This window comes from Phodopus roborovskii, unplaced genomic scaffold, assembly GCF_943737965.1.
Source record: "Phodopus roborovskii unplaced genomic scaffold, PHOROB, whole genome shotgun sequence".
NCBI lineage: Eukaryota > Metazoa > Chordata > Mammalia > Rodentia > Cricetidae > Phodopus > Phodopus roborovskii.
The window spans coordinates 7,201,539-7,229,517 of record NW_026126689.1 but is presented as its reverse complement, the minus strand read 5'-3'; the positions used below and the strand labels follow the sequence as shown (position 1 = coordinate 7,229,517).

Sequence of the window (27,979 nt, the reverse complement as noted above, 5' to 3'; positions counted from 1 at the left end):
GGGACAGGAAGAACCCTGACAGGCAGGGGCAAAAGGAGAGTGAACGTGGAAGGCACAGAGCAAGAGAAACAGCATCCAGAACCCAACACAGCATCCAGGCCCCTGAAGACAACTCCAGAGAAATGCACAGATATAGATTAGATATAGCTACAGATGCATTTCTGTTGGACGGAAACTTTGGAGTGACTGACTCCGAAGATGTGTATATTTTTAACACTAACAGACACCCTCCCAGAGGTTTCCAACCGGAAACAGGCAGCTGTGTGTGGAATGTTCCAGTTACTTTGCATCCTTGCAAACCCTCGGCACAGGCAGTCTTTTTAAAGATTTATTTATTTAAAAATAAATAAATAAATAAATTTGTGTTTGGCCGGCATGCATAGATGTACGCCATGTGTATGCGGTGCCTGCGGAAGCCAGAAGAGGGTTTGTGTCCCCTGGAGCTGGAGTTAGATGGCTGTGAGCTGCCATGTGGGTGCTGGGAACTGAGCTGGGGTCCTCTGAAAGAGCAGCCAGTGCTCTTAACTGCTGAGCCATGTCTCCAGGCCTGTGGTCTTTTCCAGTGTGGCCGTTCTTACTCATTGCTGGGAGGGGTTCAAGTTGCATCTCCTTGATGACTTCATGGTGAACCTCAGATTCAGTTTGGGCCACATACCTGTTCAGGCCTTTGCCCATTTTAAACTCGGCTGTCAGGGCTGTCAGGACAGGAGAGACGGCTCAACTGTTAAGAGGATTTGCTGCTCTTCCAAAGGAGTCAGACTTGAGTTCCCTGCACCCATGTTGGAAGGATCCCAGCCAGCCATAATTCCAGGAGCTCTGACACCCTCTTCTGCCTCTTCAGCCAACCACTCACATGTGAAATACAGAGAAATACACACATAAATTCAAAAAATAAATCATAAACGTGATTACCTAACTTTACTGTTGAAGGACAGTTACATATATAACATGTGTGTTTTATATACTATATACTGCACTATATATGTATATATAAAATGTATACACACACACACACACACACATATATATATATATTTCAAATTTCTTCTGTTAGTTGATAGCTTGCTATTTAGGCTTCTCCTGATATTATATGGCACAGAGACACTAATTTTTGTTTGAGACAGGGTTTTGTGTAACCTAGGCTGGTTCCAAACTGGTAGCAGTAGATGCCCTTGAACTCATGGTTCACCTCACTTCTCAAGTGCTGACATTTCAGGAATGTGCCAGCAAGCCCAGATCCAGAGACGCTAATTTAATGCAGTACAAGTCATCAGTCCCTCCCTGTGTATTAAGCACTGACTGTCTTTGAGTCCTGCTCTGGAATCGCTCATTCACTCAAATGAAGAGAGAGGTCCTCAAAAGGCTGTGCTCCTGAGCCTGTCATCGGTGAGTTCCTAGAATCAGTCCCTGCCATGGGGGAAAAAAAAAAAAAAAAAAAAAGAGCCCAGGCCACAAAAGGCCAGGAAGTAACAAGTATAGTCAGGGAAGAGTTGGAAAACGATTGTAGAATATGAAGGTTTCCTTTCTCTTTTTACAATTTTATCATTTGGGAAAGGAGAGTAGGATGGGTAGTATTAAAAGGACAAGACATCGTGGAAGGAACCATTTGACAACTCCCTCGTGTGTTTCTCCCTAACACCTCTGAGAGCGGATTTACAGGGGCCCCTCTTTACCCATAGACGATCCATCCTGAGAGTCCCAGCGGACACCATAGTTCACACCTTGCCTTACATGTGAGTTCCCATACAGAATTAACAAAATTAAAATGATTTGTAATATGCCATAAATGTTACATGTCAGTGTGCCCCCTCTGTTGAAGGCAAATCTGATTTTGGACTTTGGTTGACAATGGATAACAGAAATCATGAGAGGCAAAGTAAAAAATATGGTGTTTGTAGCACTACTCTACTTGAATGGGTTTCCTTTGGCCTTGCAGGAATTGTGTTCTTACCATATGATCCAGATCTGTAATGTGGTCCGAAGGTATTTGGAATCCAGGAGATCTGCAAATCTTCCTCTTTTCTCCTAGGATGAGAAGGAGGGACAGGATACACATGGAGGGATGAGGGCACATTTCTATCATATTCTTGATCATGCACATCAAGTCACACCAGGAATATGGTATGGAGAGATCATCCTTGTGTGCTCAGTTATGAAGCCACACCCCCAGCCCCGGATCCAAAGGCTGATCGTTAGGAACCAGCCCCGAGGCTGAAGGCAACCCCCTGGTTTAGAGTACTGACTGCTCATACAGACCAGTCCGATCCGGGCACAACCATTTCTAACTCCAATCCCAGCTGATCCAACACCCTCTTCCAGCCTCTGGGGGCCACGGCATGCATTTGAAGCACAGGCAGATGAAAGCAAAACACCCAAACACAAAATATTTCTTAAAAAAAAAAAAAAAACTGGCTCTGGCTGGCAGGTCCAGTCACTGAGAATTGGCTCGATCATGAGCACGCTGCTTATGCTCTAGAACAATCCACAGAAGTACACACAATTAGAGCGCACTTGGACACTGAGGAAAACTTTAGAGGTGGGGCCCGTTTGTCCCTGACTGGCTTTATCACACACACTTTGCTTCTCAGATGCCATGACGTGGGCAGTTCAGTCCTGACACGCCCTTCTGCCATGATGCTCTGCCATCACAGGCCCAAAACAATGGCCACTGTAACCTCTGAGACTGGGTCAAATGCAACTTTCCCCTTCTTAAGCTATGCCAATGTCTTAGTTACTGCTCTGCTGATGGAACAAAACATCATGTAACAAAACTCCAGGCAACTCACAGAAGGAAGCTTCTAACTGGGCTTACGGTTTCAGAGGGAGTCTGCAGGAGTCTTTCCTCCACTGAGATGCCCTCTCCTCTCTGTGCAGTTCCCTGTCTCCTCACGCCCTACGGTGATGTCTGGGGCAGCAGTGGGTCAGCCACCCCTGCTCCTATATGCACTGTGAACACAGGAACCAACTTTGCGACCAGCGCTCCGTGTGTGACCAGCTTACTTCGATTTAAATAAGCATTCTTTCTGCTCTGGTCTAAAGAGTGAATTCTTGGTCCAAACCTCTATTTCCCTATCTCCCAGGATTTTAATTTCTAAAAAATAAAAAGGGGGATAGAAATATGACTCAGGCATTAAGAGTGATTGTTGCTCTTGCAAAAGGCTGCAGGTTTGATTCCCAGCACCATGTCAAATGGCTCACAAATGCCTATAACTCTAACTCCAAGAGATCCAACACCCTTTTTATATCCAGTGGCACCTGCACACTACCCAACACACACACACACACACACACACCTTAAAAAAAAAAAAAAAGAGGGGCTGTTAAGATGTCACAGCAGGTAAAGGCACTTGCTGTCAAACCTGATTGAGTTCAATTTCCAGAACCCACAAAATAGAAGAAGAGAGCTGATCCCCACAAATTGTTCTCTGGCCTCCACATGCATGCTGTGGCATGTACATAGACACCCATACCCATACACATACACATAAATACGTTATAAAAATACTGCAAGCAATAAAACTAATCCATCAACAACATACGTGAGCCATATAGTAATGTACAACAAGATGTCCCCAAACAGGCGGTGGCAGCACACACCTTTAATCCCAGCACTCAGGAGGCAGAGGCAGGCGGATCTGAGTTCCAGGCCAGCCTGGTCTATAGAATGAATTCCAGGACAGCCAGGGCTATAAAGAGAAACCCCGTGTTAAAACAAACAAAAACAAAAATGTAGCCCCAAACACTGAAGAAAACTGGAAGGCTTTATGGAAATAACCTTATCTAAATGAGACAAAGCCAATACAAAAAAAAAATCCCATATTATAATAAGCTACAGAGGCAAAGGGTGTGATTAGTTCTGCAAGGTGAGAAGCATCATTTATGGTCTATAGATGACAAGGTAAAGCCAGGTAATTTACAAATAGTACAGGGCAGGATGGCAGAGAGGAGCTAACTTAAGCCCCTACCTCTCTCCCCTGCTCGTTCTAGACCATCACTCTGCCTCCAGGAGCCTGACCGGAGAGTCCTGGTCCCTTTCTTTCTGGACTCACCAGGATGGGCTCCACCAGCTGCCCCTCTGGCATGACTGAGCGGTTCATCTTGGCAATGCTGTGTAGGGTGTCCAGCGCAGCCTGAGTGTTTCCAGTGGAGACGTTGAAGCGAGCAGATTCGGGGATAAACTGGGCACAGATTACAAAGAACAGAGCTGCAGGTACCGTAGACTGCAAAGGTGACTACTTCACGCCTTACTCAGTCCCAGCCGCCTCCCACACCCAGGAGGGGCGACGAGCTTAAAGACACGCAACATAATCGGACACTCTGACAAATCCTATGCTGACTTGGAAATTTGCCTCTAGGGAGGAAAATCTAGGGAACATGAGACTCTGGAGTAGAACCAAAGGACCAGCTTTAGATCTTTGACTAGACTATGGATTTTTATAGATACGTCAGTTATACAATGGCAGGTGTTGGGTTCTGGGCTTGAGAGCAACTCATATACAACCAATTCCAGGCTGCACTGGAACCTAGGCCTTAAGAACCCCCAATGGTGGGATGCAGTTGGCTGAGAAGGCAATGAAGTCTTAGTCTACAACCACAGGGACAGGGGTCTTCCCACAGGAAGCCACAGGCCTGACAGCCACTGGCCCCAGAGCCACCTGAGGGGGTCTGGCTGTGATTCTTGGTGTGTGTGTGTGTGAGTGTGTGTGTGTGTGAGTGTGTGTGTGAGTGTGTGGGTGTGTGTGAGTGTGTGTGTGTGTGTGAGTGTGAGTGTGTGTGTGGTGGGGTGCATACTGGGGATTGAACCCCAGGCCCTGTGCAAGTGAGGGAAGCCTTACATCACTGAGCCGTGGCACCAAGCCCTGGGGGGGGCACCCTCCCCACCCCACCCACAGAGATGGGGGAGGGGTGGTTCTGAGCAACCAATGGAAAACAATGATCCCATGAGTTTGTACAGAAGAGGGAGGGGCTGGCTGTGGGCACAGCCAGGGGACAGATGTGGAGAAGGAAAAGGCTTGGGACATTATGTTTTCTTAAAACATGCTTTAAAGCCAGGTAGTGGTGGCACATGCTTTTAATCCCAGCCAGCACTCAGGAGGCAGAGGCAGGCGAATCTCTGTGAGTTCAAAGCCAGCCTGGTCTACAGAGCAAGAGTTCTGTGACAGCCAAAGCTACAGAGAGCAGACAGACCTCCATGACCTAGTCGCAGGCTTTCTAAAGCTGGGAGTGCTCCTGTGGAGACCCAAACTGGGTTGAGGTTTGGAATGAATGGCCACTCGGAGCCTGCTCTCCCTCTGTTCGCTACCTCTCTGCCCCTTTCTCTGTCTCTCCTCCCCTCCTTTTTCCTTCCTTTTGCTCGGTACCCCAGGGTGGCCTCAAATCACTGTGTAGCTGAAGATGAACTTCCTGGCTCTGTCTCCTGAGGATTACAACAACCATGTGTTGCCGCACCCAGTTATGCTGTGCTAACCCAGGGCAGCGTCAAGTATGCTAGGCAAGCACTCAACCAACTGAGCCACATACATCCCCACAACTGAATGCTGCTACAGCTCCAGAGGATCAGTCACTAACAGGAACCGCACACACACGCACACACGCACACGCACTCACGCACACACGCACGCACACACTCACTCATACACCATTAAACACAAAAATCTTTTAAAAAAAAAAAAAAAAAGGCTAACAAATACATTTGTGGGGAAGAAAGGTCAGTGGTCCAGCAGAAAGGGAGCACAGAGGCAGTTTCAAAACCCTCACCTTGAAGGCCATGATGAGGATGATGCCAGGGATGGAGGCAACGCGGATGAGCCAACGCCACCCAATGGTGGGAATGAGCACAGAGGCCAGGCTGATGATGAGCAGGGAGCCAGCGAGCCAGAAAACCTGGGGAGAGAGATTGGAACATGACGATTTATTCGTCTCTCCCTTCTCTGGAGCCTTGGAAGCCATCCTTCTTATTGTGTGTGTGCAGGGGGGCGCTGTGGGGCCTGACTGTGGGGTCCCACCCCCAGGATAGTGCTTCTGCTCCCGGGAACTGATGAGTCGTCCTACTGCATGGCTCAGTTTGTGTCTGTAAACTGTTCCACCTCAGTACAGAGAACCCATCAGCAATACCAACAGAGTTTCAAACAAACCCCAAAAGCTGCCCTAGAGGTCTTCAACTCGGATTTGTTTTCCTGTGCAGATAATGCGATGCCCCCACCATGAGGGGGTCCAAGAGGAGCAGGGAGGGTTCCCCGTTCTCTGCCAACAGTTTTTCTCAGAGGAACTGACAAGTTTACTGTCTACCTCCAAAGCTCCTTCAGACACAGTTTTCAAAAAACAGCCCACAGCGTATGTGATGTTTTGCTTTTTTATGCTTAAAGATTTGATAGCAAGTAACGTGGGCCCTGATGGTCAAGAATTATTTATCTTTAATCTGCACACTCAGGAGGCACAGGCAGGCTGATCTTTGTGGGTTCAAGGCCAGCCTGGTCTACAAAGTGAGTTCTAGGAGATCCAGGACTGTTTCACAGACAAACCCTGTCTCAAAAAACAAAACAAACTCAAAAAGAAGTATGAAAAGAACCATCCCCCATTAACCCAAATACCCCTACTCATCTAAGATAAAAAAATAATGCTCACTCCATCTCAGAGAGACAGAAAGAAGGCATAATTTTAGAGGACCTTCTGCAGAACTAATTTAGGGATTTTAAAAATATTTGTTATTTTATGTATATGAGTGTTTTGCCTGCATATATGTTTGTAGGCCATATCTGGTACCCAAGGAGGCTGATAGGTGTCAGATCCCCTGGTGGAGTCACAGATGGTTGTAAGCTGCCATGTGGGTGCTGGGAATTGAACTCATATGTTGTAGATCAGCCAGTGCTCTTAACCACAGCCCCAAGGGATGATTATCTTATCAAAGATAATTACACCAAAACTAGATTACTTAAGTAGGATGGTTTGAGTGACAAGGGACAGCTTTTCTAAGGAGCCAGTAGGTATGGCTGCCGTGTAAGAGTGACAGTTGATGTGGTAATGGGATGGGCCTCAGTAGTCACAGAACAAAAGACTTCTAAACGCTCCTGTCACACATTTTTGAAGGGAAGGTGACAAGGTTTATTGGTGGCCACTTGCACTATGGGTCCGTGAGTGGGGATGAGCCAGCACAGCCTGGCACCCGAGTAGGATGAGGGGACAGAGGGGTCCACTGTGGCTCCTGCATCCAAGCTCAGCTGGCAGAAGGGGAGCTGCTTGCTATGAGCTGAGGTAGAAACGGGGGAAGGTGGAGACGTAAGTTCCAGAAGGCTGCATTTGAGGGCCCTCTAAGATATTCCAGTGACTCTCAGGTAAATGACCACCTGGCTCTCCGTTCAGGAAGCTGTTCTTGGTTTTTTATATATGCTTCTGGAGATAGGAAGAACACACAGGTAGAGCTGCCCATCTGCAGGATTCATACCCATGAACTCACACCCGTGTTTTCAGCCAGCTGGGTATGGAGGATATTTGAAACAAAAGGAGTCTGTGCTGGACAACTGTACCTACAAATCGCGGATTAGGCAACTCATCTCTTGGTGATTTAAGGTACACAGGACCAAGTGGTATATCTGGTGCCCAAGGAGGCCGGTAGGTATCGGATCCCTTGGAACTGGAGTTACAGACGGTTGTATATACAAACCTGAAATAGGACATCATTTTCTATAAGGGACTTGAGCTTCCAGAGATTGTTGTTTCCTCTAGGATCCAATAGCCAGTCTCCCATGGATACAAAGGGATGGCCACATATAAAGGCAGCCACTGGAGTTGACTACATGACCCAAGGAGACATAGACAAGGAGAGGTCATGTGAAGAACCCAGCCACGATACTGGACAGATGGAGGAGTAGAACCCCGATCGATTCCTTTCCTTACTGTTGAAATAAAGTCCAGATGCTGTGAATTAAGATGCATTTCTGGTCATGAAACACTGAAGATAAAACCTGGAGAGACTGTGGGGTCACATTGGGTGTTTCCAGTTCTTGTTTTAGGGGGGAGGCGGTTTCGAGACTGGGTTTCTCTGTGTAATAGAACAGTCCTGGTTGGCCTGGAACTCACTCTGTAGATCAGGCTGGCCTGGAACTCACTGAGATCCACCTGCCTCTGCCTGCCAAGTACTGGGATTAAAGGTGTGTGCCCGGCTTGTTTCTGGTTCTTTTTGGTTATTGCTGTCTATATTCTGTGTAAAAAATACAAATGTAAGGCAATCCTCTGTGTTATTTATTGCCAAATACATAAAACTTTAGTGGTGAGGGTCCTCTTTTTCCTGGACATTTCCTGTAGTTGGGGTTTGAGGGCATCAAAAACAGCCCCAGACTGACAAAGATTCTGGATATAAAACCTCTAGTGAACAGCCAGCTAGGGATGGAGCAGGGCCCTGGAGACACCAATGTCCTTGGAAGAGATGGCCCCCCCAAGAAGGTAGGAGCTGTCTCCCTTCTCTGAAGTCTCAGTGAGGTGAGAACGGCCACCTGAGGTGCTCTCCTGGGTGTCTGTCATCCTAGTGACCCCAGCCACGGGACCATACCCTGGCTTCTGAGGGAGGTGCTACAGTGTCTTGGCCATCACTGCTGGGTGACGTTAAGTCCCCATCTCACAAAACCTTCAAAATGGACCTGTGGCTCCAGACCTGTTTCATGCTCATTAGTTGGTGCCCAAAGTCAACCTGCTGGCTAGAAGGAGACCCCTAGGACCCCATCCTTCCAGATGCACTAGGCTCTGCAGAGTTCCCTCTTCCCTTACCTGAGACAAGGGCAGCATGTAGCCTCGGTATTTTGTGGGCAAAAATTCCGTCTTTATGATTAACCTGCACAGGGAACAGGAAACACATTAATTCTTTTAGAAAACCAAGCAACTTCCCTTTAAACAATCACACATTTTCACATTAAGAGACATCGTTAGCATAAAGGGAGGCTTGAGAGCCTGCTAAGCCCCGAAGAGCACTTGTGGCTCCTGCGTGGGTCCTGGGTTTGGTTCTCAGAACCTACAGAGTACTCACAATCATCCACAATTCCAGCTCCAGGGGATGTGACCCCTTTTCTAACCTCTGGGAGCAGCAGGCGCTCTCAGGGTACACGAACATGCATACATGCAGCAGAGCACTCAGACATGAAGTGAATCTAAAGTTGTATTTATTTGTTGCATAACCTTATCGTTTAACTTTTAATTAAAATAGGCGTGCATTGCATATCAGGCTATGATTGTTACGGTGATTTTCCACACCAGAAAGCAGAGAGAAGTAAGCTTTGCTCTGACAGGCATTTTAAACTCTGTCACACAGGGACATTGGCCTCATCATTTTCACCAAGAGAAGCTTTGGAAAGTGGCTCTGTCTAATCCAACCCCCTTTCTGATGTAAAAAATATACCGGAGCAATCAAAATAATACACCCAACGGAAGGCAAAGAATGGTCTGATGCTGTAAACAGAAGAATAAACAAGAAGATTCCAGCAGCTTCCGCATGTCAGCCAGAGCTGCTTCTTGCAGGAGACTTTAAAGCTGTCTCAGCACCAATTCTTGTCAGGCTCTTGGCTCAGAGAGACTTAACTAATGCCCCAGTCTGTCTTCAGCACACATTAAGGCAGTGCCAGATGCTTTGACATCTCCTAACTGATTGAAGGAGAGCCTGCCTCAAGGCACCCAGGAGGGATAGCCCGAGGGGCTCTGCGCATTTTCTAACTGTAAACACAGCGTCTCTCACACCCAACATTGAGGCCCTGTGCGTTTTTTTCCCAGCAGCAGCAGACAGGCAGCTGCATTAACTGTTTCAGGGTTCCTCACTCTGCTCTGAAAATTCATTCTGGTGTGGGTTTCATTTTTGGTTTTTGTTTTTAAATCCAAGTAGTTTTCTTTTTTTCAATTTTACTTTTGCGCACGCACGCACACACGTGTGAGTGTATGTGGTATGCAAGTGCCCAAGCAGGCCAGAAGCAAACTTCCCTGAAGTGGATTTGAACCTGGACATTCTTAAGCCCCAGCCGTCTGTCTATGCCATTGGATGTGGTTTCAAACTATAGGACAATGGCCCTTTGTAATAGAGAGTTATTCCTGGGCACTACACGCGCCCACGGCTGCTTGTGTTTAGCCCCAGAGTAAGCTATCTCTTACCCCTGTGAGGTGGGAGGTGTTGGTGGGATAAGTCCATGGAAGGGGAGGATTGGGGAGTACACAGCAAACAAGGCCAAATCTTACATGCCTTGACCTACCTTCAACCCAAGACCTTGTCCACGATTGGCAGGAGCTCAGCCACTGAGCTCCATCTGGAGTAACATGTGCTTGTCCGTCTGTCTGTCTGCCTATGACTCTGTGCCCCCTCCCACTCCGTGTGTATATGAATATGTATGTTGTATCTGTCTCTGTGTCTCTGCATCTGTTTGTCTGTGACTGTGTACACGTATCTGTGTGTGTGTGTGTCTGTCTGTGTGTCTGTGTCTATCTGTGACTTGTACATGTATGTCGGTTTCTCTGTGTGTGTGTGTGTGTTTGTCTGCCTGTGTGTCTGTGTTTGTCTGTGACTTGTACACGTATGTCTGTTTCTGGGTGTGTGTGTGTGTGTGTGTGTGTGTGTGTGTGTGTGTGTTTGTCTGTGTGTCTGTGTTTGTCTATCTGTGACTTGTACATGTATGTCGGCTTCTCTCTCTCTCTCTCTGTGTGTGTGTGTGTGTGTGTGTGTGTGTGTGTGTGTAGCATATCTTACCCTTGTGCATGGCCAGACACTCCACAGCCCACCATGGTCCTCAGAAAGACAAACCAGACGTAGGATGGGGAGAAAGAGGTCAGTAAGGAGAAGTAGGCTCCCCACAGGAACGAGAGCAGCAGAATCTGAAACAAGGAAAGAGCTCTTGTTACCAGGACCCGCTGGGGAACCAGGACCCGCTGGGGAACGACCGGGCCCCTGACACTTTCTGGAGTGGATGCCCCCTCTGTCTGACCTCAGCTCCGCTGGGAAGCTGGGCTGCAGCAACTGCTGCTCTCCTACAGTCTTCACTGGCACGGCCCAGGCCACTGTCATGTCTCCAAGTGTCTAGTGAGTCCACCCTGAGAGGCCACAGAAGGCAAAGTTCTGCCATCCCTCCCCACGGGGCTGTTAGGAGCACGGGGAGGCCTTGCATTGCAAAGAGTAGAAGCAGCAACCTTAAAGCCTTTTCTCATTTACAAGAAACTCGAGGAGAGGTTTGTGGTGGGGGCTAAGGTTCCCAGGAAAAGCACAGCTATGCTGATGAGGTTACAAAACTGGAAACTGATGGAAACTGAGACTTGGGAAGGCTGGACTATTGCTCCCCCCCCCCCCCCCCCCGGGGGGGGGCGGCCCGGGGGGGGGGGGGCCGGGGCCCCCCCCCCCCCCGCGGGGCGCGGGTCCGGTCTCTTCTGGGTTTTTCCCCCCCCCCTTCCGCCCTTTTTTCCCCCCCTTTTCCCCCTCACATCTGGAGCCAAATTATCCTAGGGTTATCTCTAGCTCTCTGAATAGCCATTTTCCACCCACCCTTGTATCTGACCCAGCGTCTCAGTGGTTATAAGGCAAAACCTTTGGGTTACATTAACTTAATGGAAGACTAACTTTTACTGTCCCCAAGCTAAGAATGTCATCAGACAGCATCTGGGCCCTACAGCAGACATTTCCCTGCTTTGCTGTAAGCCACCAAATCTAACGTCCCCAGCCTGTGTACTGGTTATTAAATAGCAAGACTAAGTTGGAATGTTGTGCTAGTTAGAGCCATCAATGCTATGCTGAGACACCATGGCCAAAAGCAACGTGGGGAGGAAAGGGTTTATTCTGCTCACACTTCCGCATCACTGCTCATCATTGAAGGAAGTCGGAACAGGAACTAAATGGGGCAGGAACCTGGGGGCAGGAGCTGATGCAGAGGCCATGGAGGGTGCTGCTCACTGGCTTGCTCCTCCTACTCTCCTATGGAATTCAGGACCAACCCCAGGATTTCTCCACCCACTGTGGGCTGGGCACTCCCCCATCAGGCACTAAGACAAAGCGCCACAGGCCTGTCTACAATCTGACCTTAGGGAGGCATTCTCTCAACTGAGGCTCCCTCCTCTCTGATGACTCTAGCTTGTGTCAAGTTGACATAAAACTAGCCAGCACAAATGTGGTACTTATGGTAACCTTACTCTGTTTCTGTGGACCATCACTTGTGTTTGACTCCTGCATAGGCTATCTCTTATCCCCTCTGAGGTGAGAGGTTCATGGATGGGAAGGATTGGGAGGGTGCCCAAAAGAGTGTGTATGTGTGTGTGTGTGGGGGGGTCAAATCCTACATGGCCCGACCTACCTTCCAGCGGCCATATCTGTCAGCCAAGACACCAAAGAGGATGCTGGAGACCATGTAGCCAAAAAACACCATCTGGAGTCGGAATGAAGACAAGCAATGCTCTAAGCAGAACGCACAAGTAAGATGTGCTCATTTCCTTGGTTAAGCAGATCTGGAGGTAGGCTGCTTCCCAAAGCACTGCAAGGCCAGGGAGCACAAGCCGGCTCCTGAGGTTGGTGTCCATACTTCGTGTACAAGCACACGTCACCGACAAGACCCACAGAGCAGGGAACTACTTTCCTTCTCCCATCCACTGGCCTCCTGCCGTGCTCGGCACAGAGCGATGACCTTCCCTTGTAATTTAAGATCTAGTCAAGCCTGCTATGCCCTACTCCTACACAAGCTGCTGCCACTGACCCAGTCTTTCTTTGTATTATCACACTCACACACACACACACACACACACACACACACACACACACTTTAAATGAATACCTGAACCAACTATCAACCTAAAAGCTTCTCAAGGTCTGGGGCCGGTGATCAGTTGGTAGGACGTTTGCTTAGCGTTCACAAAGCCCTGGGTTCCATCCCCAGCGCCACATAAAAGTATGCCATTATGGTTCATGCCTGTAATCCCAGCACTCGGGAGGTTGGAGGAGGGGGGTCAGAGAGCTAAGATCACCAGCTTGGGCTACATGGGTACCGGGAATCATGGAGTTGGCCTGGTCTAGCTGCCTCGAGAGGCTTGAGTCAGGTGAGGATTCATGGCTCCTGGGGCACTGTGTTTCCTCCAGTTTCTAAGAAACCAAGGTACCCCATCATGCAGTGGAGCACCCAGGCCACCTGTAAATCTCTGCATTCCCTAGAAGTCAGCGAAGCGTATAGAAGCGTGGCTGCACAATTAGTCTTAGACATTAATCTTGATTACCCAGTGTTGCTTGCAAACATTATTGTACCCTGGCAACTACAACTGTAGTCTCTTTTTTGTTTTTGATTTTTTGTTTGTTTGTTTGTTTCCAGACAGGGTTTCTCTGTGTAGCCCTGGCTGTCCTGGAACTCACTTTGTAGACCAGGCCTGCTTCTTTCTGTCTTCCAAGTACTGGGATTGAAGGTGCCACCACCCAGTGTGTTCTGTTTCTGAAAGTGTATAAAGTCTGATTGCTTGCAATAAACTTGTCTCAGTCTTATTCTTGCTGAGACCTCCTCCAACGCTGCCTGATTTTCACTCCCACAAACCCTATCAGGAGACCCTGATTGCTAACTAAGTGCTGGCACTTACACACATAGGCCCTGTCTCAATAAACAAAGTATCTGAGCTATAAACCGCAAGGTGAAGCCGACTTGCTCTCCTCTCTTGTGCAGCCTTTACTCAGCTCTGGTTCTGTGTGCGGCGGGGCAGCTGGCACCCGCTTCTCCGCCTTCCCGACAATTGCTTTTCCCCTTCGGAACACTCATGGCTGATGCCTCCAGGAAATCAGAGGTACAGTGGCAGGCTGCTTCCAGCACTTCTCAGGAAAGATGCTGCCCCCCTCTCTGCTGCCTGCTTTGTTTTTCCTCTTTCCCACCCCTCATAAGAAAGCCATCATACGTGCACATCTGCCCCACCCTTTTCTGTACTGCGGAGCAAACCTTAGGCCCCCAGATACTCTCCTTTATAAATCATTTTTAATTAGCATGCAAGTTGTATGCAATGGGTTTCATTATGGCATCTTCATGTACTTTTAAAAAGCACGCGTGTTTAAGTGTGTTGTACATGAGGGTGTCCGAGCAGCCCAGAAGAGACGACCAGATACTTGGAGCTGGGTTACAGGTGGTTGTGAGCTGCCCAACATAGGTTCTGGAACTCAAACTTCTTCTGCAAGAACAGTGGGTGCTCTTAACATTCCAAACGTTTCTTTACGACCCCTCATTCCCTACTCTTTTCCTTCCTCCTCCTGCTCCCTGCTGCCCCTCCCTCCTTCTGCCATGTCACACGTGTTCTATTACCTTCACCTTTACCTTCCCCAACACTAAGACCTCTCACGGCCCTCATCTTGGCCTCATGACATTTATCTGCCTTAAACACGTATTTTAAAACTATAATCTAGAGCGGCCGAGCGGCCGGCCTGGAGCTTCAGAGTGGCCCAGAAGCATCGACAGCAGCAGCTTCCAGAAACTATCTTAAGAAGTGTCCCTGAGAAAGAGCACCTGTGTCCCAGCCAGCATCCAGTGCCATCCTCTATACGAGATACCCAGCCGCATCAGCAACCACCAGAGCCTCAGACCCAACTGCACACCACAGAGGAGCGGTCGCCAGAGCGGTGGACCCACCTGCACCTGGAGGAGTGATCACCAGAGCCTCTTCCCTGCCTGCACCTGGAGGAGTGATCAATGGAATGACAGCCCCCAACTGCACCAACTGGAGGAAGGGAGGACCCCCCCCCAAAACGCAGGCTCCAACTGTATGACTGGAGGGAGAGATGGGCAGACAACTGTGTAAGAACACACTCAACAACATAAAGAGCAATGGAGCACCACCAGAAACTAGTGGTTCTACAACAGCAAGAGCTGAACATCCCAACACAGATAAAGGAGGGGAAAAAATCCTTAAAAATAGCTTTATGAAGATGATTGAGGCCCTTAAAGAGGAAATGAAAAATTCCCTTAACGAAGTAGAGGAAAAGACAAAAAAATAAAATGGAAGAAATCAACAAATCGCTTCAAGAAAAAGCAATCAAACAGGTAAAGGAAACTGTTCAAGACTTAAAAACTGAAATAGAGGCAATAAAGAAAACACAGAGGGAAATCTGGAAATGGAAAATCTGGATAAATAATCAGGAACTACAGATGCAAGCATAAACAACAGAATACAAGAGATAGAAGAGAGAGAATCTCAGAAGCTGCAGATAAGATAGAGGAAATAAACTCATCACTCAAAGGCAATGCTAAATCCAATGAATTCTTAACACAAAATACCCAGGAAATCTGCAACACCACGAATAGGCCAAACCTAAGAATAATAGGGATAGAAGGAAAAGAAGTACAGTTCAAAAGCACAGAAAATATATTCAACAAAATGATAGAAGAAAACTTTCCCAACCTACAGAAGGACATGCTTATGGAACACAATGAAAGCAATGCTAAGAGGAAAGTTCATAGCACTAAGTGCCTACATAAAGGAACTGGAGAAATCCCACACTAGTGAATTAACAGAACAACCAAAAGCTCTAGAACCAAAAGAAGCAAACTCACCCAGGAGGAGTACATGGCTGGTAATAGTCAAATTGAGGGCTGGAATCAATAAAATAGAAAGAAACAAAGAAAACAATACAAAGAATCAGTGATACAAAGAATTGGTTCTTTGAAAAATATCAACAAGATAGACAAACCTTTATCTAAACTAACCCAAAGACACAGAGAGAAGATCCAAACTAACAAAATCAGAAATGAAAAAGAGGGATATTATAACAACAGACACTGAGGAAATCCAAAGAATCATCAGGTCATACTCCCAAAACCTGTACTCCACAAAATTGGAAAATGTAAAGAAAATGGGCAATTTTCTGGATAAGTACAGCACAGCAAAATTAAACCAATACCTGATAAATAAATTAAACAGCCCTATAACCCTTAAGGAAATATAAACAGTCATCAAAAGTCTTCCAACCAAAACAAGCCCAGGGCTAGATTAGCTTCAGTGTAGAATTCTACCCAGAATTTCAAAGAAGATCTAATACCAATTTACTTCAAATTGTTGCACAGAACAGAAATAGAAGGGACATTGCCAAGCTCTTTTTACAAGGCTACAATTATCCTGTTACCTAAACCACACAACTAAGTACACAACTAAGATAATTACAGACTAATATCCCTCATGTACATTAATGCAAAAATACTCAATAAAATACTGGCAAACCAAATCCAAGAACACATCAGAAAAATCTATCATGACCAAGATGCAGGGATTTTTCAACATATGGAAATCCATCAATATAATCTACCATATAAACAAACTGAAAGGAAAAAAATAAAACACATGATCATCTCATTAGATGCTGAAAAAGCCTTCAACAAAATCCAACACCCCTTCATGACAAAGGACTTGGAGAGAACAGGGATACAAGCAACATACCTAAACATAATAAAGGCAATATATAGCAAGCCAACTGTCAATATCAAACTAAATGAAGAGAAGCTCAAAGTAATTCCACTGAAATCAGGAACAAGACAAGGCCATCCACTGTCTCCATTTCTATTCAATATAGTACTCAAAGTTCTAGCTAGAGCAATAAGACAACAAAAGGAGACCAAGGGGATAGAAATTGGAAAGGAAGAAGTCAAACTTTCACTATTTGATGATGATATGATAGTATACATAAGTAATCCCAAATATTCTACCAAGCAACTCCTACAACTGATAAACACCTTCGGTAATGTGCCAGGATACACGATTAGTAAAAAAATAAATCAGTAGCCCTCCTATATTCAGATGACAAATGGGCTGAGAAAGAAATCAGAGACACATCAGCCTTCACAGTAACCACAACAGCATAAAGTATCTTTGGGTAACTCTAACCAAACAAGTGGAAAACCTGTATTACAAGAACTTCAAGTCTTTGAAGAATGAAAACTGAGAGGATATCAGAAAATGCTCTTGAATAGGTAGGATTAACATAGTAAAAATGACAGTCTTCCCAAAAGCTATCTACAGATTCAATCCCAGCACAATTCAACTTCATATGGAAAAACAAAAAACAACAAAAACCCAGAACAGCCAAAACAATCCTGTACAATAGAGGAACTTCTGGAGGCATCACCATCCCTGACTTCAAGCTTTATTGTAGAGCTACAATAATGAAAACAGCTTTGTATTGGCATACAATCAGACAGATAGACCAATGGAATCAAATCGAAGATGCTGATATTAATCCACACACCTATGAACACCTGATTTTTGACAAAGGAGCTAAAGTTATACAATGGAAAAAAAAAACCATCTTTAGTAAATGAGGCTGGCATAACTGGATGCTGCAGATAGATCCATATCTATCTCCATGCACAAAACTCAAGTCCAGATGGATCAAAGAACTCAACATAAATCCAACCATACTGAGCCTCATAGGAAAGTGGGAATTGCCTTGAACACATCAGCACAGAAGACCACTTCCTAAATAGAACACCAGTAGCATAGACACTGAGAACAACAATTAATAAATGGGACCTCCCGAAACTGAGAAGCTTCTGTAAAGCAAAGAACATGGTCAATGAGGCAAAATGGCTCCCTACATAATGGGAAATCATCTTCACCAACCCCATATCTGTCAGAGGGCTGATCTCTAAAATATACACAAGAAACTGGACACCAAAATACTAAATAATCCAATTAAAAAAGAATAAGGCATAGATCTAAACAGAAGAAACTCAAATGGCTGAAAGGCACTTAAGGAATTGCTCAACATCCTTAGCCATCAGAGAAATGCAGACCAAACAACTCTGAGATACCATCATATATCTGTCAGAATAGCTAAGGTCAAAAACACCAATGACAGATATGGCCAGGAGGATGTGGAGATAGGGGAACACTCCTCCATTGCTGGTGGGAGTGTAAACTTGTACAGCCATTTTGGAAATCAGTATGGCAGTTTCTCAAATAATTGGGAATCTACTTCAAGGCCCAGGAATACCACTTTTGGCCATATACCCAAAGGATGTACACTCATACCACAAGGACATTTGCTCAACTATGCATAGCAGCATTATACATAACAGCCAGAACCTGGAAACAGCCTCGATGCCCCTCAACTGAAGGATAAGGAAAAAATAAAATGCAATGACATCATGTAATTTGAAGGCAAATGGGCAGAACTAGGGAAAAAAACATCCTGAGTGAGGTAACATAGACACAGAAATACAAATATGGTATGTACTCACTCAAGTGGATATTAGGCATCAAGCCAAAGGTAGCCAGTCTACTGTCCACAACCCCAGAGAAACTAGGTAACAACGAGGACCCCAACAGAGATATATGTGGATCTACCTCGGAAGGAGAAATAGACAAGAGCTCTTGGGTAAATGAGACCATGGGAGAGAGAGTGGAGGGTGGGAGGGGAGAGTATTGGGGAAGATTGTTTTAAGCTGTGTGACTTTTGTTTGCGCTGCATTTGTTTAACTCAGTGAAGCTGTGATCCTGTGCCTGTCTAAAACACCTGATGGTCTAATAAAGAGCTGACCAGCCAATAGTGAGGCAGGAGCGAGGATGGGTGGGGCTGGCGGGCAGAGAGGAAGCAGGAGAGACGAAGCGGGGACAGCAAGAGAAAAGGAGGGAGGCGTGAGGGGCAGCCCACCCAGCCACCCATCAGTAAGAGTTGCTGTGGCCTCGGGGAACCTTCTGTGTTTACACATTAATTTTAGGATTTTCTTTCTGGTTCTCCAAAGAGTCCCAATGGAATCTTGATGTGGTCCTCACCAATGCGGCCACTTCCATAGTGTTAATTCTGCCAAACCTCAAGCATGGGCTCGTCCCATTCTTTGACATATTCCTTATGTCCATGACTTTTGCCCTGGCTCTCTGCTTTCTGGGACAGAACCCTTGACTCAAAGCCTCTGTTGCCCCTGAAGCCTGCGTTTCTGTAGCCCTGTTGGGAAGCACATAGCAACCAAACTGACTTCACCCCTGCCCCGCACGCCTTTCTCCTGACTTCACCCCTGCCCTGCACGCCTTCCTCCTGCCCTCCCTGTGGAGTGGCACAGCCTGGAACCCCAGCAGAGCTGACCTGGGGGAGGAAAGTGAGGATGGGGGCAGCCTCGGCCACCACGCAGTGAGAGTGAGTGCCTGTCGCCTCAACAGACACCTCCGCTTTTTCAGAAAAGGACAGATGTGCTGCTGTGACTGAACACGAGTCTGGGCTCCAAGCCTTCCGTTCCCCAAGGCACAGAAAGAAGCAGGATTTGAACTTACTACCTACACATTAGGAGAACACAGAGCAGTTCTGAGGGAAACAGTGGGGTCCAGCACAGATCAAAACTTCACAGGCAGAATTCTGAGAAGGCTGTGAGTGCAAACCAACCGTCCCTACCAACCCACCAAGCACGGTGGCTCCTCTGATCGTATCCCTGCAGGCTCGGAAGGGTGTAAGCCAGGGAAGTGGGGGGGGGGGACATTCGAGGAGAACTATCTCCCAGGCAGTCCCCTAAGTCTGGCGGCATCCCAGAAGGTCTTCCTTTCTAATGACCAGTAAGTCAACCCTTTCCCAATTACCCTGTGCTCGGGACATCTGAGGTTGATGCTGGGCCTCAGGAATCCCTCACCTCCGGGCACTGCATCACTGCAGCCGGCCCTTCTGCCATGTCTGCTCAGAGTCGTTGGAACACACAATCGTGGCCCTCTGTAGGACCCTTCAGTCACTGCTCCCATCTGCCACCCGGCAAACAGAAAGCATGCTTTAACACCCACTTCATAGGAAACGTAACGACTGTGGAGTCATGAATGCTTTCGTTAAGGTTGCATTTTGTGGCATGGAATGTGAACAGGAATGTGACACGCACACTGCATTGATGTCACCCTCGGGGAGCGCTTATAGCTTTGGCGGATGTTGAGAACCAGCGAAGATCAGCTGGGGGGCCAGAAAGGTGGGGTGGGGCTGGGGCAGTGCATGGAGGTGAGGCTGTTCTAGAGTCACTGGGAAGGTACCATCGGCTGGCAATGCTTGGCTACTGGAGGCTATTCACTAGCAGGAAAGAGACAGACAGACAGACCAAGACAGAGAGATAGAGAGGGGGGGAGGGAGGGAGGGAGAGAGGACTGGGAGAGAGACACACACAGAGAGAGGCATTGAATGCTAACTAACTGCTCTGGGGTCTAGAAACCCATGGGCTTTGGATGCCAGCACTCACTCCTCATCGTGGGAAAGGCTAGGGTTGGCTCTCAGCTCTTGGAGTACCGGAAGGGAAGCCAGACCTGCAGGTTCTTCATTCACACAGCAGGGACTCACCGTGGTGACAAATGCCACCTGCCAGTTCTCCAGCCGCCATTCACAGCGGATAACGGGAGACACCACCGCTATTAACATGATCTCCATGGCCTCCACAACCTTAAAGAGAAGGTAGGAGACAATGTCACAGCTACACTCCAGCTCACGTCACCTCCACATAGGCCTGTCACCCTCCTAGTCCCAATGTCCTCTTTCCCTTTCCCCTAGGTAAATAAAAAGCTAGGGTAGCTGGACAGTGGTGGCACTCGCCTTTAATCCCAGTACTCAGGAGGCAGAGGCAGGTGAATCTATGCGAGTTCGAGGCCAGCCTGATCTACAAAGAGAGTTCCAGGACAGTCAGGATTGCAGAGAGAAACCCTGTCTTGAAAAACAAAACAAACAAAAAACAACAACAAAAACCCCAATGGGAGAGCCAGGCACAGTAGCATACACCTCTGGTCCCACTACTCTGTAGGAGAAACACGCACACTGACGGAAATGACCGAGACTCTTAGGGTATCTAGAACCTTCCTGACAGCAGGTGTTTGAGGTTTTACCAAAACACATGTGCTCAAGAGCCATGCCTACCCCACACAAAATGACCCACGGTCCTCTCCCTTCTCCCCTACAGCTCGCCGGAAACCTCTGAGATGAGTCTGTTATCGCCAGAACAGACAGGTGCATTCGGCTGTTCCCAGACAACCCATGACAGAGGCTGATGAAATGATGTCCACAGGACTGCCCCTCCCTGGAATGGACAGTGCCATGGGTTCAGAGGTTCTCGAAGGGGACTCACCCCGGTGCTGCCCATGATTAGAAAGAGTGCGATGTGGAAGCGTCCGAACCCGATGGTCTCCACAGCATCCTCCACGGTGAATGTCTTTGTCTCTGACGAGGAAGGCAGAGTGTAAGGACCACTGGAGTGGAAGGGAATCCCCGAGGATTGTGGCTCACATTTGCAAGTATTTGCAACACTATTATTATTATCGTATTAGGGTCTTCTGTGGCCTAGACTGGCCTCAAGCTCCTATGTAACAGAAGATGACCTTGAACTCCTGATCTTCCCGCCTCTACTTCTCCAGAGTTGGGATTACAGCCATGTACCTCCATACCAGTGTGTGTGGTGCTGAGAGCCACTCTAGGATTGCATGCAGGCTAGGCAAACGCGCTACTAACTGACCTTCAACCTCGACCCCTAACTCATGATTATAACGGTGTTAAGATTAGTTTGAAAGCCCGGCCTTCTATGGCGGTCTTACCTTTCTGCTGCCGCTCTGGGGTTGCCTGGCTCAGCTTCCGAAGGCTAATGATTGTCACGGGTTCTGTCTGCCTGGCTGCCATCTAGATCACTCCAACTCCACACACAGCTTCCCTAATGAAGCCAGGATGAGTAGCAGAGAGAAAATATAGTGGCTATAGAACACACACATCACATGGCAAGTCCACTCCATGTACAGAAGGCAGGTTAAAACAAAAAAAGTTGGTGTGGAGACAAGAAGATTCCTGGGGCTTTCTGGTCAGCCAGCCTGGCCCAACCCATGAGTTCCACGCCAGTGAGAAACCATGGCATTTCTGAGGGACCACACCCAAGGTTGACCCCTAGCATATACACACATGTACATACATGCATAGATAACTAAGGTTGACCTCTGACCTACACCTACACACACACACACACACACACACACACACACAGAGTACCCACGCATGTGCACACACAAAACCTAAGGTATTTTTTTCTCTGACATGTTTCCTCCACAGACTACTCTCATGTCTAGATTCCCTTCTTCTATTTACTAGGCACCTGGCTTGAGGAATCTGTCTTCTTGTGGATCTCCTTGTGCTCACCCTAAAAGGAGGATAATGTAGTAATGGCACCTGACTCAGGCTGGTGTGAGGTGCAAACAGGTTAGCTCACAGGAAGTGACAGGTTAGCTCACAGGAAGTGCTTATCCTACAGTTGGCATGCCCTGCCCCGCTGAGAGGAAGCTAAGAGCCCCGGTCACTCCCACTGTGAGGACTGCTTAGAAAGGACACATTTGGTGCCACAAAAAAGAATGATGCACACATTTAATCCCGGCACTCAGGAGGCAGGGGCAGGCAGATCTCTGAGTCCAAGGTTTAAGGCCAGCCTGGCCCATAGAGCGAGTTCCAGGACCACCAGGGCCACACAGAAAAAAAACAAATGGAAGTTCAGGGGCAAAGGGTTGAGGAAACCGGAAGCTTGAGGGCAATCTGTTAGAGTTGGAGGGAAAGGCTGGGGCAGGGAGCTGTAAATCCCACATCAGCAGGGGGCGGGGGGGGGGGGAGGACAGACGGGGGGACGGATGGACAGACGGGACAGGGATGGACAGATGGGACTGCATGGAGGACAGCCTCCTGGTGGTAGGTGGCTGTGTGGTGGGGCAGAGAGCTTTAGAAAATAAATAAGGGGGACAGGGAACATGGCTCAGTGGTTAAGACTGCTCTTACAGAGGACCTGGTTCAGCTCCCTGCACACACACACACACACACACACACACACACACACACACACACACACACGTACGTGGACGCATGCACGCACAGGTGTGTACAGGACGGAGAACTCTGTCTTTTTTTCCCTATGCATTTGTGGGCATGTGAGTGTGGAAGACATCCTCAGGTGACATCCTCGAGAATGCCATCCACCAACTTTGAGACAAGGTCTTCCCTTGACCCGGAGCTCACAGATTAGGCTACACTGGCCAGTCAGTGAGCCCTGGGGTCTCCCTTCTGATCCTGCCTCCCCAACACCTGGCTTTTTATGTATGTCCCAGGCATCTGAACTCAGGTCGCATGCATACATGGGTCGTCCCTTTATGACAGCCATCTCTCCAGCCCCTAGCCGGTAGTTTTTAGTGAAGAGGTGGCAACCGATTATAAGACAGACTTTGCAGCGCAGTAAATACTCTCCCTCTTGCCACCACCACCACCCCACCCACCCACCCCACCCACCCATCCCCCACAGCCACCAATTGCTCCTCAGTCAGGTGGGGTCTCGTGAGGAAGAGGAGAGGGGTGGACAGGACAGAAGCTAAACCACATTAACTCGGGAAACGTGGAGAAAGACTCAGCATCCCCAGCCAGCCCTTCCTCAACCACCAGAGAGGATGGGATATGCAACCCAGCTTCAAAGTGTGGGTAGATAGATATGGACAGGGTAAGGATTGACTCTGCCACTCAGAGGCCCAGGTGGCCCCCTGAGTAATCAGACTTCCAAGGGACAGACATACTTCAACTGTGTTTTGATTTATGGATTTTTTTCTTTTTCTTTTTTTCTCCCTTTTTTTTCCCCCAGACATATCATCAATAAGGACCTCAATTCCCAATTCCTAGAAGCCACAAAAAATTTAGCCAGAGTGTCTGTGGGTCTCTATAGCAGCACAGCCCTAGGGTGGGGTCAGGGACAGGAGAGTCACTGGGTTTGCTGGCTGCCAGCCTCGCTCCAGGTTCATTGAGAGACTGCCTTAAAGGGATAGATGGTGTGTGAACAACACTCAGTGTCCTCCTCTGACTCCTGGGAATGTGCGCAGGGCACAACCCTGTACACACATGTGCATGTCCCCCACACACATACACAAACATACATAATAGACACATTTTAAAAAATAATGACAGTTTCACACCCCATTTGCCTCCAGCAGCACACACATAGTTGGTTTCCCCTCCCGACCCTGAACGGCAGCAATAGAAGCAGGAACACACGTGTTGCCCAGAAGTTGCTCACCTGTGTATCCCTTGGAAAGCGTTACGATTCCGGGCCTCTCTGAGCACTGTCTCAGAGCCACAGCCCGTCTGCAGCTCTGGAGGCCTCTCTGCCTCTATAGACAGTACCTTCCCTAGAGCCTGGCCTCTACCCCAGCCCCTACCCTCCTTCAGCTCAATTCTCCAAGCAAGAGAGCCAGCTGGAGTTCTGGGTGAGTGACATGGAGGGCACACCCCCTCCCACACAGCCCTCACCTGATCCCTTGTTAAAGAGACAGGACACAGCTAGCTGCCAAACCTTGAGGGGGCCAGCTTGTGGCTCTCAGGTGGGAGGGGCATTTCTGAAAGAGCTGGGGTGGGCTGTGCCTTTGAGCCACCTATGCAGGGTGCATGTTTTAGATGGACGGCCAGCAGGACACCAGCCAGCTGAAAACCTGAACACTCCCTGGTGATCACAGCGGCAGGAGACTAGGAGCTTCCCATAGGCACTTACGGCCTATTCTTCCTGTTAGCGGTCATTGGCTGAGCTCCATTGCCCAGGTCTTATGATCTCTTTTCTGCCATCCAGAGAGATGGAGAGCCTCCTAGGCACTTGGTAGGGGAAATGCCTCCCATTTCTTGTCCAGTGGTGCCCACGATGAGGTCCCACAGCTGGAACTGAAACACAGATACCAATTACCATCCTTTGACCTAACCTTGGTTAAGTGAACCCTTTAAAAGACAGACCTCAAACTGCTGTCCAGGCTGCGACACAGTCCCCGACCGCTTCCTTTCAGTCTTGGTAGAAGGCAGCGAGAGGGGTCTAAAAGACAGGAGTCACAAGCTGGGAGGATGGCGAGGGATAAAGCGCTTGCCAAGCATGAGGAGGACCCAAATCCAAATCTCCAGAATCTGGCAACAGCCAGGCACGCTTTTGTCAATCTATAATCTCATTGCTCCAGAGGCCAGCTAGCCTGGTACACACAATGACATGGAAAACTGTCCTCCAGTCTCCACGAGCGTCATGGTATACATGCAAACACAGGACTTAGTCAATTGAGAAGCACACAGACCTGTGACTTATTCTTAGTGCTACTCCTAAACAGTGGCGACAGAGACAGCAGTTCACCTGGGTTTGGATCATTCTGACAAAACCGCCCACAGAATGAAATCTCCTCAGGTGCTTGGGGCATCACCAGTCCAGGCACCCTAAGAAACTGGTTCTGGGCTCTCAGACCCAAAGGGTAAGGAACCCAACGATGAAGTAGTCTCATTCCCCGTACACCGGTCTCCAGAACCCAGCCCAGCATCTGCTCCCTTCCGCAGCTACTCCAGCACAGTGGGCGCTAACAGTAAGCAGTGCCCCGAGAACGATGTCATGTTGTCACATTTCATTTCTCAGGACTTAGTGATACAGCCAACCAGGCCAGGGCTGGGCCTCCCTCGACACAGAGGGCATCAGCTGTGCTCCAGTGGGGGGTGACAATGTTTGAGGAAGCCCCTAAGCTTGTAACGCCAAGCCCCTGACAAGGGGGAAATGCAGGGAAAACAAACCTAATCCTTCCCCAGGATTAGGTTGTGTAACTCCATTGTCCAGGGTTGGCCTCTAACTGTAGATACTAAACCTCGTGGATTAATTTTGAATAAAGACATCTTAAAAAACAGTGAACAAAGCAGACATTTATTTCTGTGATTATAACCCTTGAAATATTGCAGGAGACCCAGGTGCGGTGGCCTGTGCCTATCATCTCAACTTTTGGTAAGTGGAGGCAGAAGGAGCCAGAGTTCAAAGTCACCATCGGCTACGTAGCTATTTCCAAGACATTTAGAGCAAATGAGACCTTGTCTCAAAAGCAGATATAAAGTAAAACAAGAAACAAACCATCACAAGAAGATAGTGGTCTAGTGTCTCCTTCCCCATTTCCCAGTTACTGCAGTGTTTGAGCATTTGATTGCACACAATCCCAGTGAAAAGCAGCCCCTCGGCTACTCAGTTAAAGCCTGCCAAACCCCACACCTCACATAGCATCGCACTGTAGGGCTGCTGCGTGGGTCACCAGGCCTGGCCGGGACATCGGGGACAAAAGTGAACTCCTTCAGCTGGCACCAGAACCAGAGCAGCAGAGCAGCCCTACTCCTCAGCAGCCCCCTCCAGGATGTGCTTGAAGGAGAAGGGGGAGAACTTGGAGCCAGCCCCCTCATAGAACTTGTTCTGGAACTCCACCCTGTGGTGACAGGGAAGGGGGAAAAAAAACAGATTGAAATGTAAGAGGCCGGCAGGTAGGAGCAGGGCACAGAACACCATGGGAACCAGCTGACCTTTTAAGCCTCCCTCTTACCACGCCCCCTCCTCCCACCTGTCTTCCTCAAGCTTCACGGGCCACAGCGCACACCTCCCACACATTGTGAACTTCCACAGCCTCCATCCAAGCAAGCATGCCCCCCCTCCACACACACTATCTGATAAACACAGCACAGGAGGTGGCCGCTCTGCACGAGTGGTGTGCGCCTTCCCATCGTCCCTTGACTCCCAGTTGTGGAGCCCAGGCTAGCACAGGAGGAGGCAGGGGCTTGGCCTGGACTTTTTGAAACCATTTTATGACCAGTCTCACCCATGATAGTTTCTGTTCCGTGATGTTAAGGAGGAGGCGCGTACTTCACGCAGTGGAGGGAATGTTAGCACGCAAGCGTGATGCTCCAGTTTCCTCCACTCAGTACGTAAACACAAGAAATGTTTCCTAGAGCTGCAGAGATGGCTCAGCATTCATAGCGCTGGCCGCTCTTCTAGGGACCTGGGTTCGATTCCCAGCACCCACATGGCAGCCCACAACCTTGTCTAACTCCAGCCCCGGGAGATTTGATGCCTTCTTCTGGCCTCCACAGGGGCTGCATGCATGAGCTGTGTAGACATGCATGAGGCAAAACACTCACACACACACACAAGATTTAAAAAAATCAAAAGTTTCCAGACAGTGGCAGCTCGAGTGTGAGTGTGCGCTGAGAATGTCAACGGCTTGCTGTGGCACTCTCCAGTTTGGCTCGTTCGAATGCTGCCACTCCTACGCTTTGCAACCACAACGGCCAAACAGGCCTGTTCACTCTACAAGCCCATCTCAGACCTGTCACCTGACTCCTTAGGAAGCCAACTGCAACAACAAGTAAGCAGAGAGCAGAGGAACATTACGGGGCAGTCAGCACACCCAGGAGCACGGGTCACATCATGCACACATCATACAAACAGATGACTAAGCCGAGGTTCCACAAACATAGCTAAGTCGTGACTCTGCTCAGTCAGCCAGCCCCACAGCCTGCCCTTCCCCTAAAGGACAAGCGGGCTTACCAATGCAACCGGAGGGCATGCAGGAAGGCCGAGAGACCCTCCATGATGAGGAGGATGGCGACTGTCAGAATGGCGAAGACGGCAAAAATGATGAAGACCCCAATGAGCCCTCCCCAGCCCCGAAGGCGAAGGCCGATGTTCATCACCATGGTCCACAGCACCTCGGACAGCTCTGTGGGAGCAAGCCACACATCCTCAGCCACCATCCCAAACCCGAAAGCCCCTCTGAAGGCCATGCAGAAGAAGCTTGGCTGCCATAGCTTTGATCATAATGGCGGGCTGTCCAACAAGGAGGAGGCAAACAAAGATTCAATGGGACACTGTTTACCAAGGGGAACAGCCAACTAGAGCCACCAGCAGGGTAACGTATAACTCTGAATAACATGAGATGGGCACAGAGATGCTGAACCTAAAAGAATGCAGGAAGTGTGGTTTGTTTGTAGCTCTCCCTAGGGCCTTAGAGGGGGTGATTAGAAATGAGAGGGATCTTTGCCATGGGATTAGGGAGTGTACGGGCTTATTCGCTCTCATGTTCCAGCTCTCACTCCCTCACCCTTCTGAGGGGGAATGTCAGAAAGCGGCCTTCCACTCGAGCCCACCACGCTGCCACCCTCATTTCAAACTTCCAGCCTCTGGAACTATGAGAGGAAAAAAAAAAATGCCTGTTTCTGGCTGGAGCCATGCAGTCTGAGGCATTTTGT

General features: G+C 48.5%; 2 protein-coding genes across 4 annotated transcripts in view; both read right to left on the bottom strand.

The window, feature by feature from the left end:
- The window catches only part of Svopl (SVOP like), a 42,057-nt gene extending 17,486 nt beyond the window's left edge, over nucleotides 1-24,571 (bottom strand). Inside the window, exons 1-10 of the mRNA XM_051174705.1 lie at nucleotides 24,453-24,571; nucleotides 21,493-21,605; nucleotides 21,030-21,121; nucleotides 20,255-20,353; nucleotides 12,303-12,374; nucleotides 10,715-10,839; nucleotides 8,761-8,824; nucleotides 5,758-5,883; nucleotides 4,050-4,178; nucleotides 1,952-2,025 (exon numbers count right to left, since the gene is read on the bottom strand). Of these exons, the coding sequence (XP_051030662.1) occupies nucleotides 1,952-2,025; nucleotides 4,050-4,178; nucleotides 5,758-5,883; nucleotides 8,761-8,824; nucleotides 10,715-10,839; nucleotides 12,303-12,374; nucleotides 20,255-20,353; nucleotides 21,030-21,121; nucleotides 21,493-21,574 (863 nt within the window). The 5' untranslated portion in view covers nucleotides 21,575-21,605; nucleotides 24,453-24,571. The remainder of the gene's footprint in view (nucleotides 1-1,951; nucleotides 2,026-4,049; nucleotides 4,179-5,757; nucleotides 5,884-8,760; nucleotides 8,825-10,714; nucleotides 10,840-12,302; nucleotides 12,375-20,254; nucleotides 20,354-21,029; nucleotides 21,122-21,492; nucleotides 21,606-24,452) is intronic.
- A 1,027-nt stretch (nucleotides 24,572-25,598) lies between these two features.
- The window catches only part of Atp6v0a4 (ATPase H+ transporting V0 subunit a4), a 77,786-nt gene continuing 75,405 nt past the window's right edge, over nucleotides 25,599-27,979 (bottom strand). For all 3 annotated transcript variants that reach the window (XM_051174638.1, XM_051174641.1, XM_051174639.1), the window contains exons 20-21: nucleotides 27,279-27,450; nucleotides 25,599-26,163 (exon numbers count right to left, since the gene is read on the bottom strand). In XM_051174638.1, coding sequence (XP_051030595.1) covers nucleotides 26,070-26,163; nucleotides 27,279-27,450 — 266 coding nt within the window. In that variant the 3' untranslated portion in view covers nucleotides 25,599-26,069. The remainder of the gene's footprint in view (nucleotides 26,164-27,278; nucleotides 27,451-27,979) is intronic.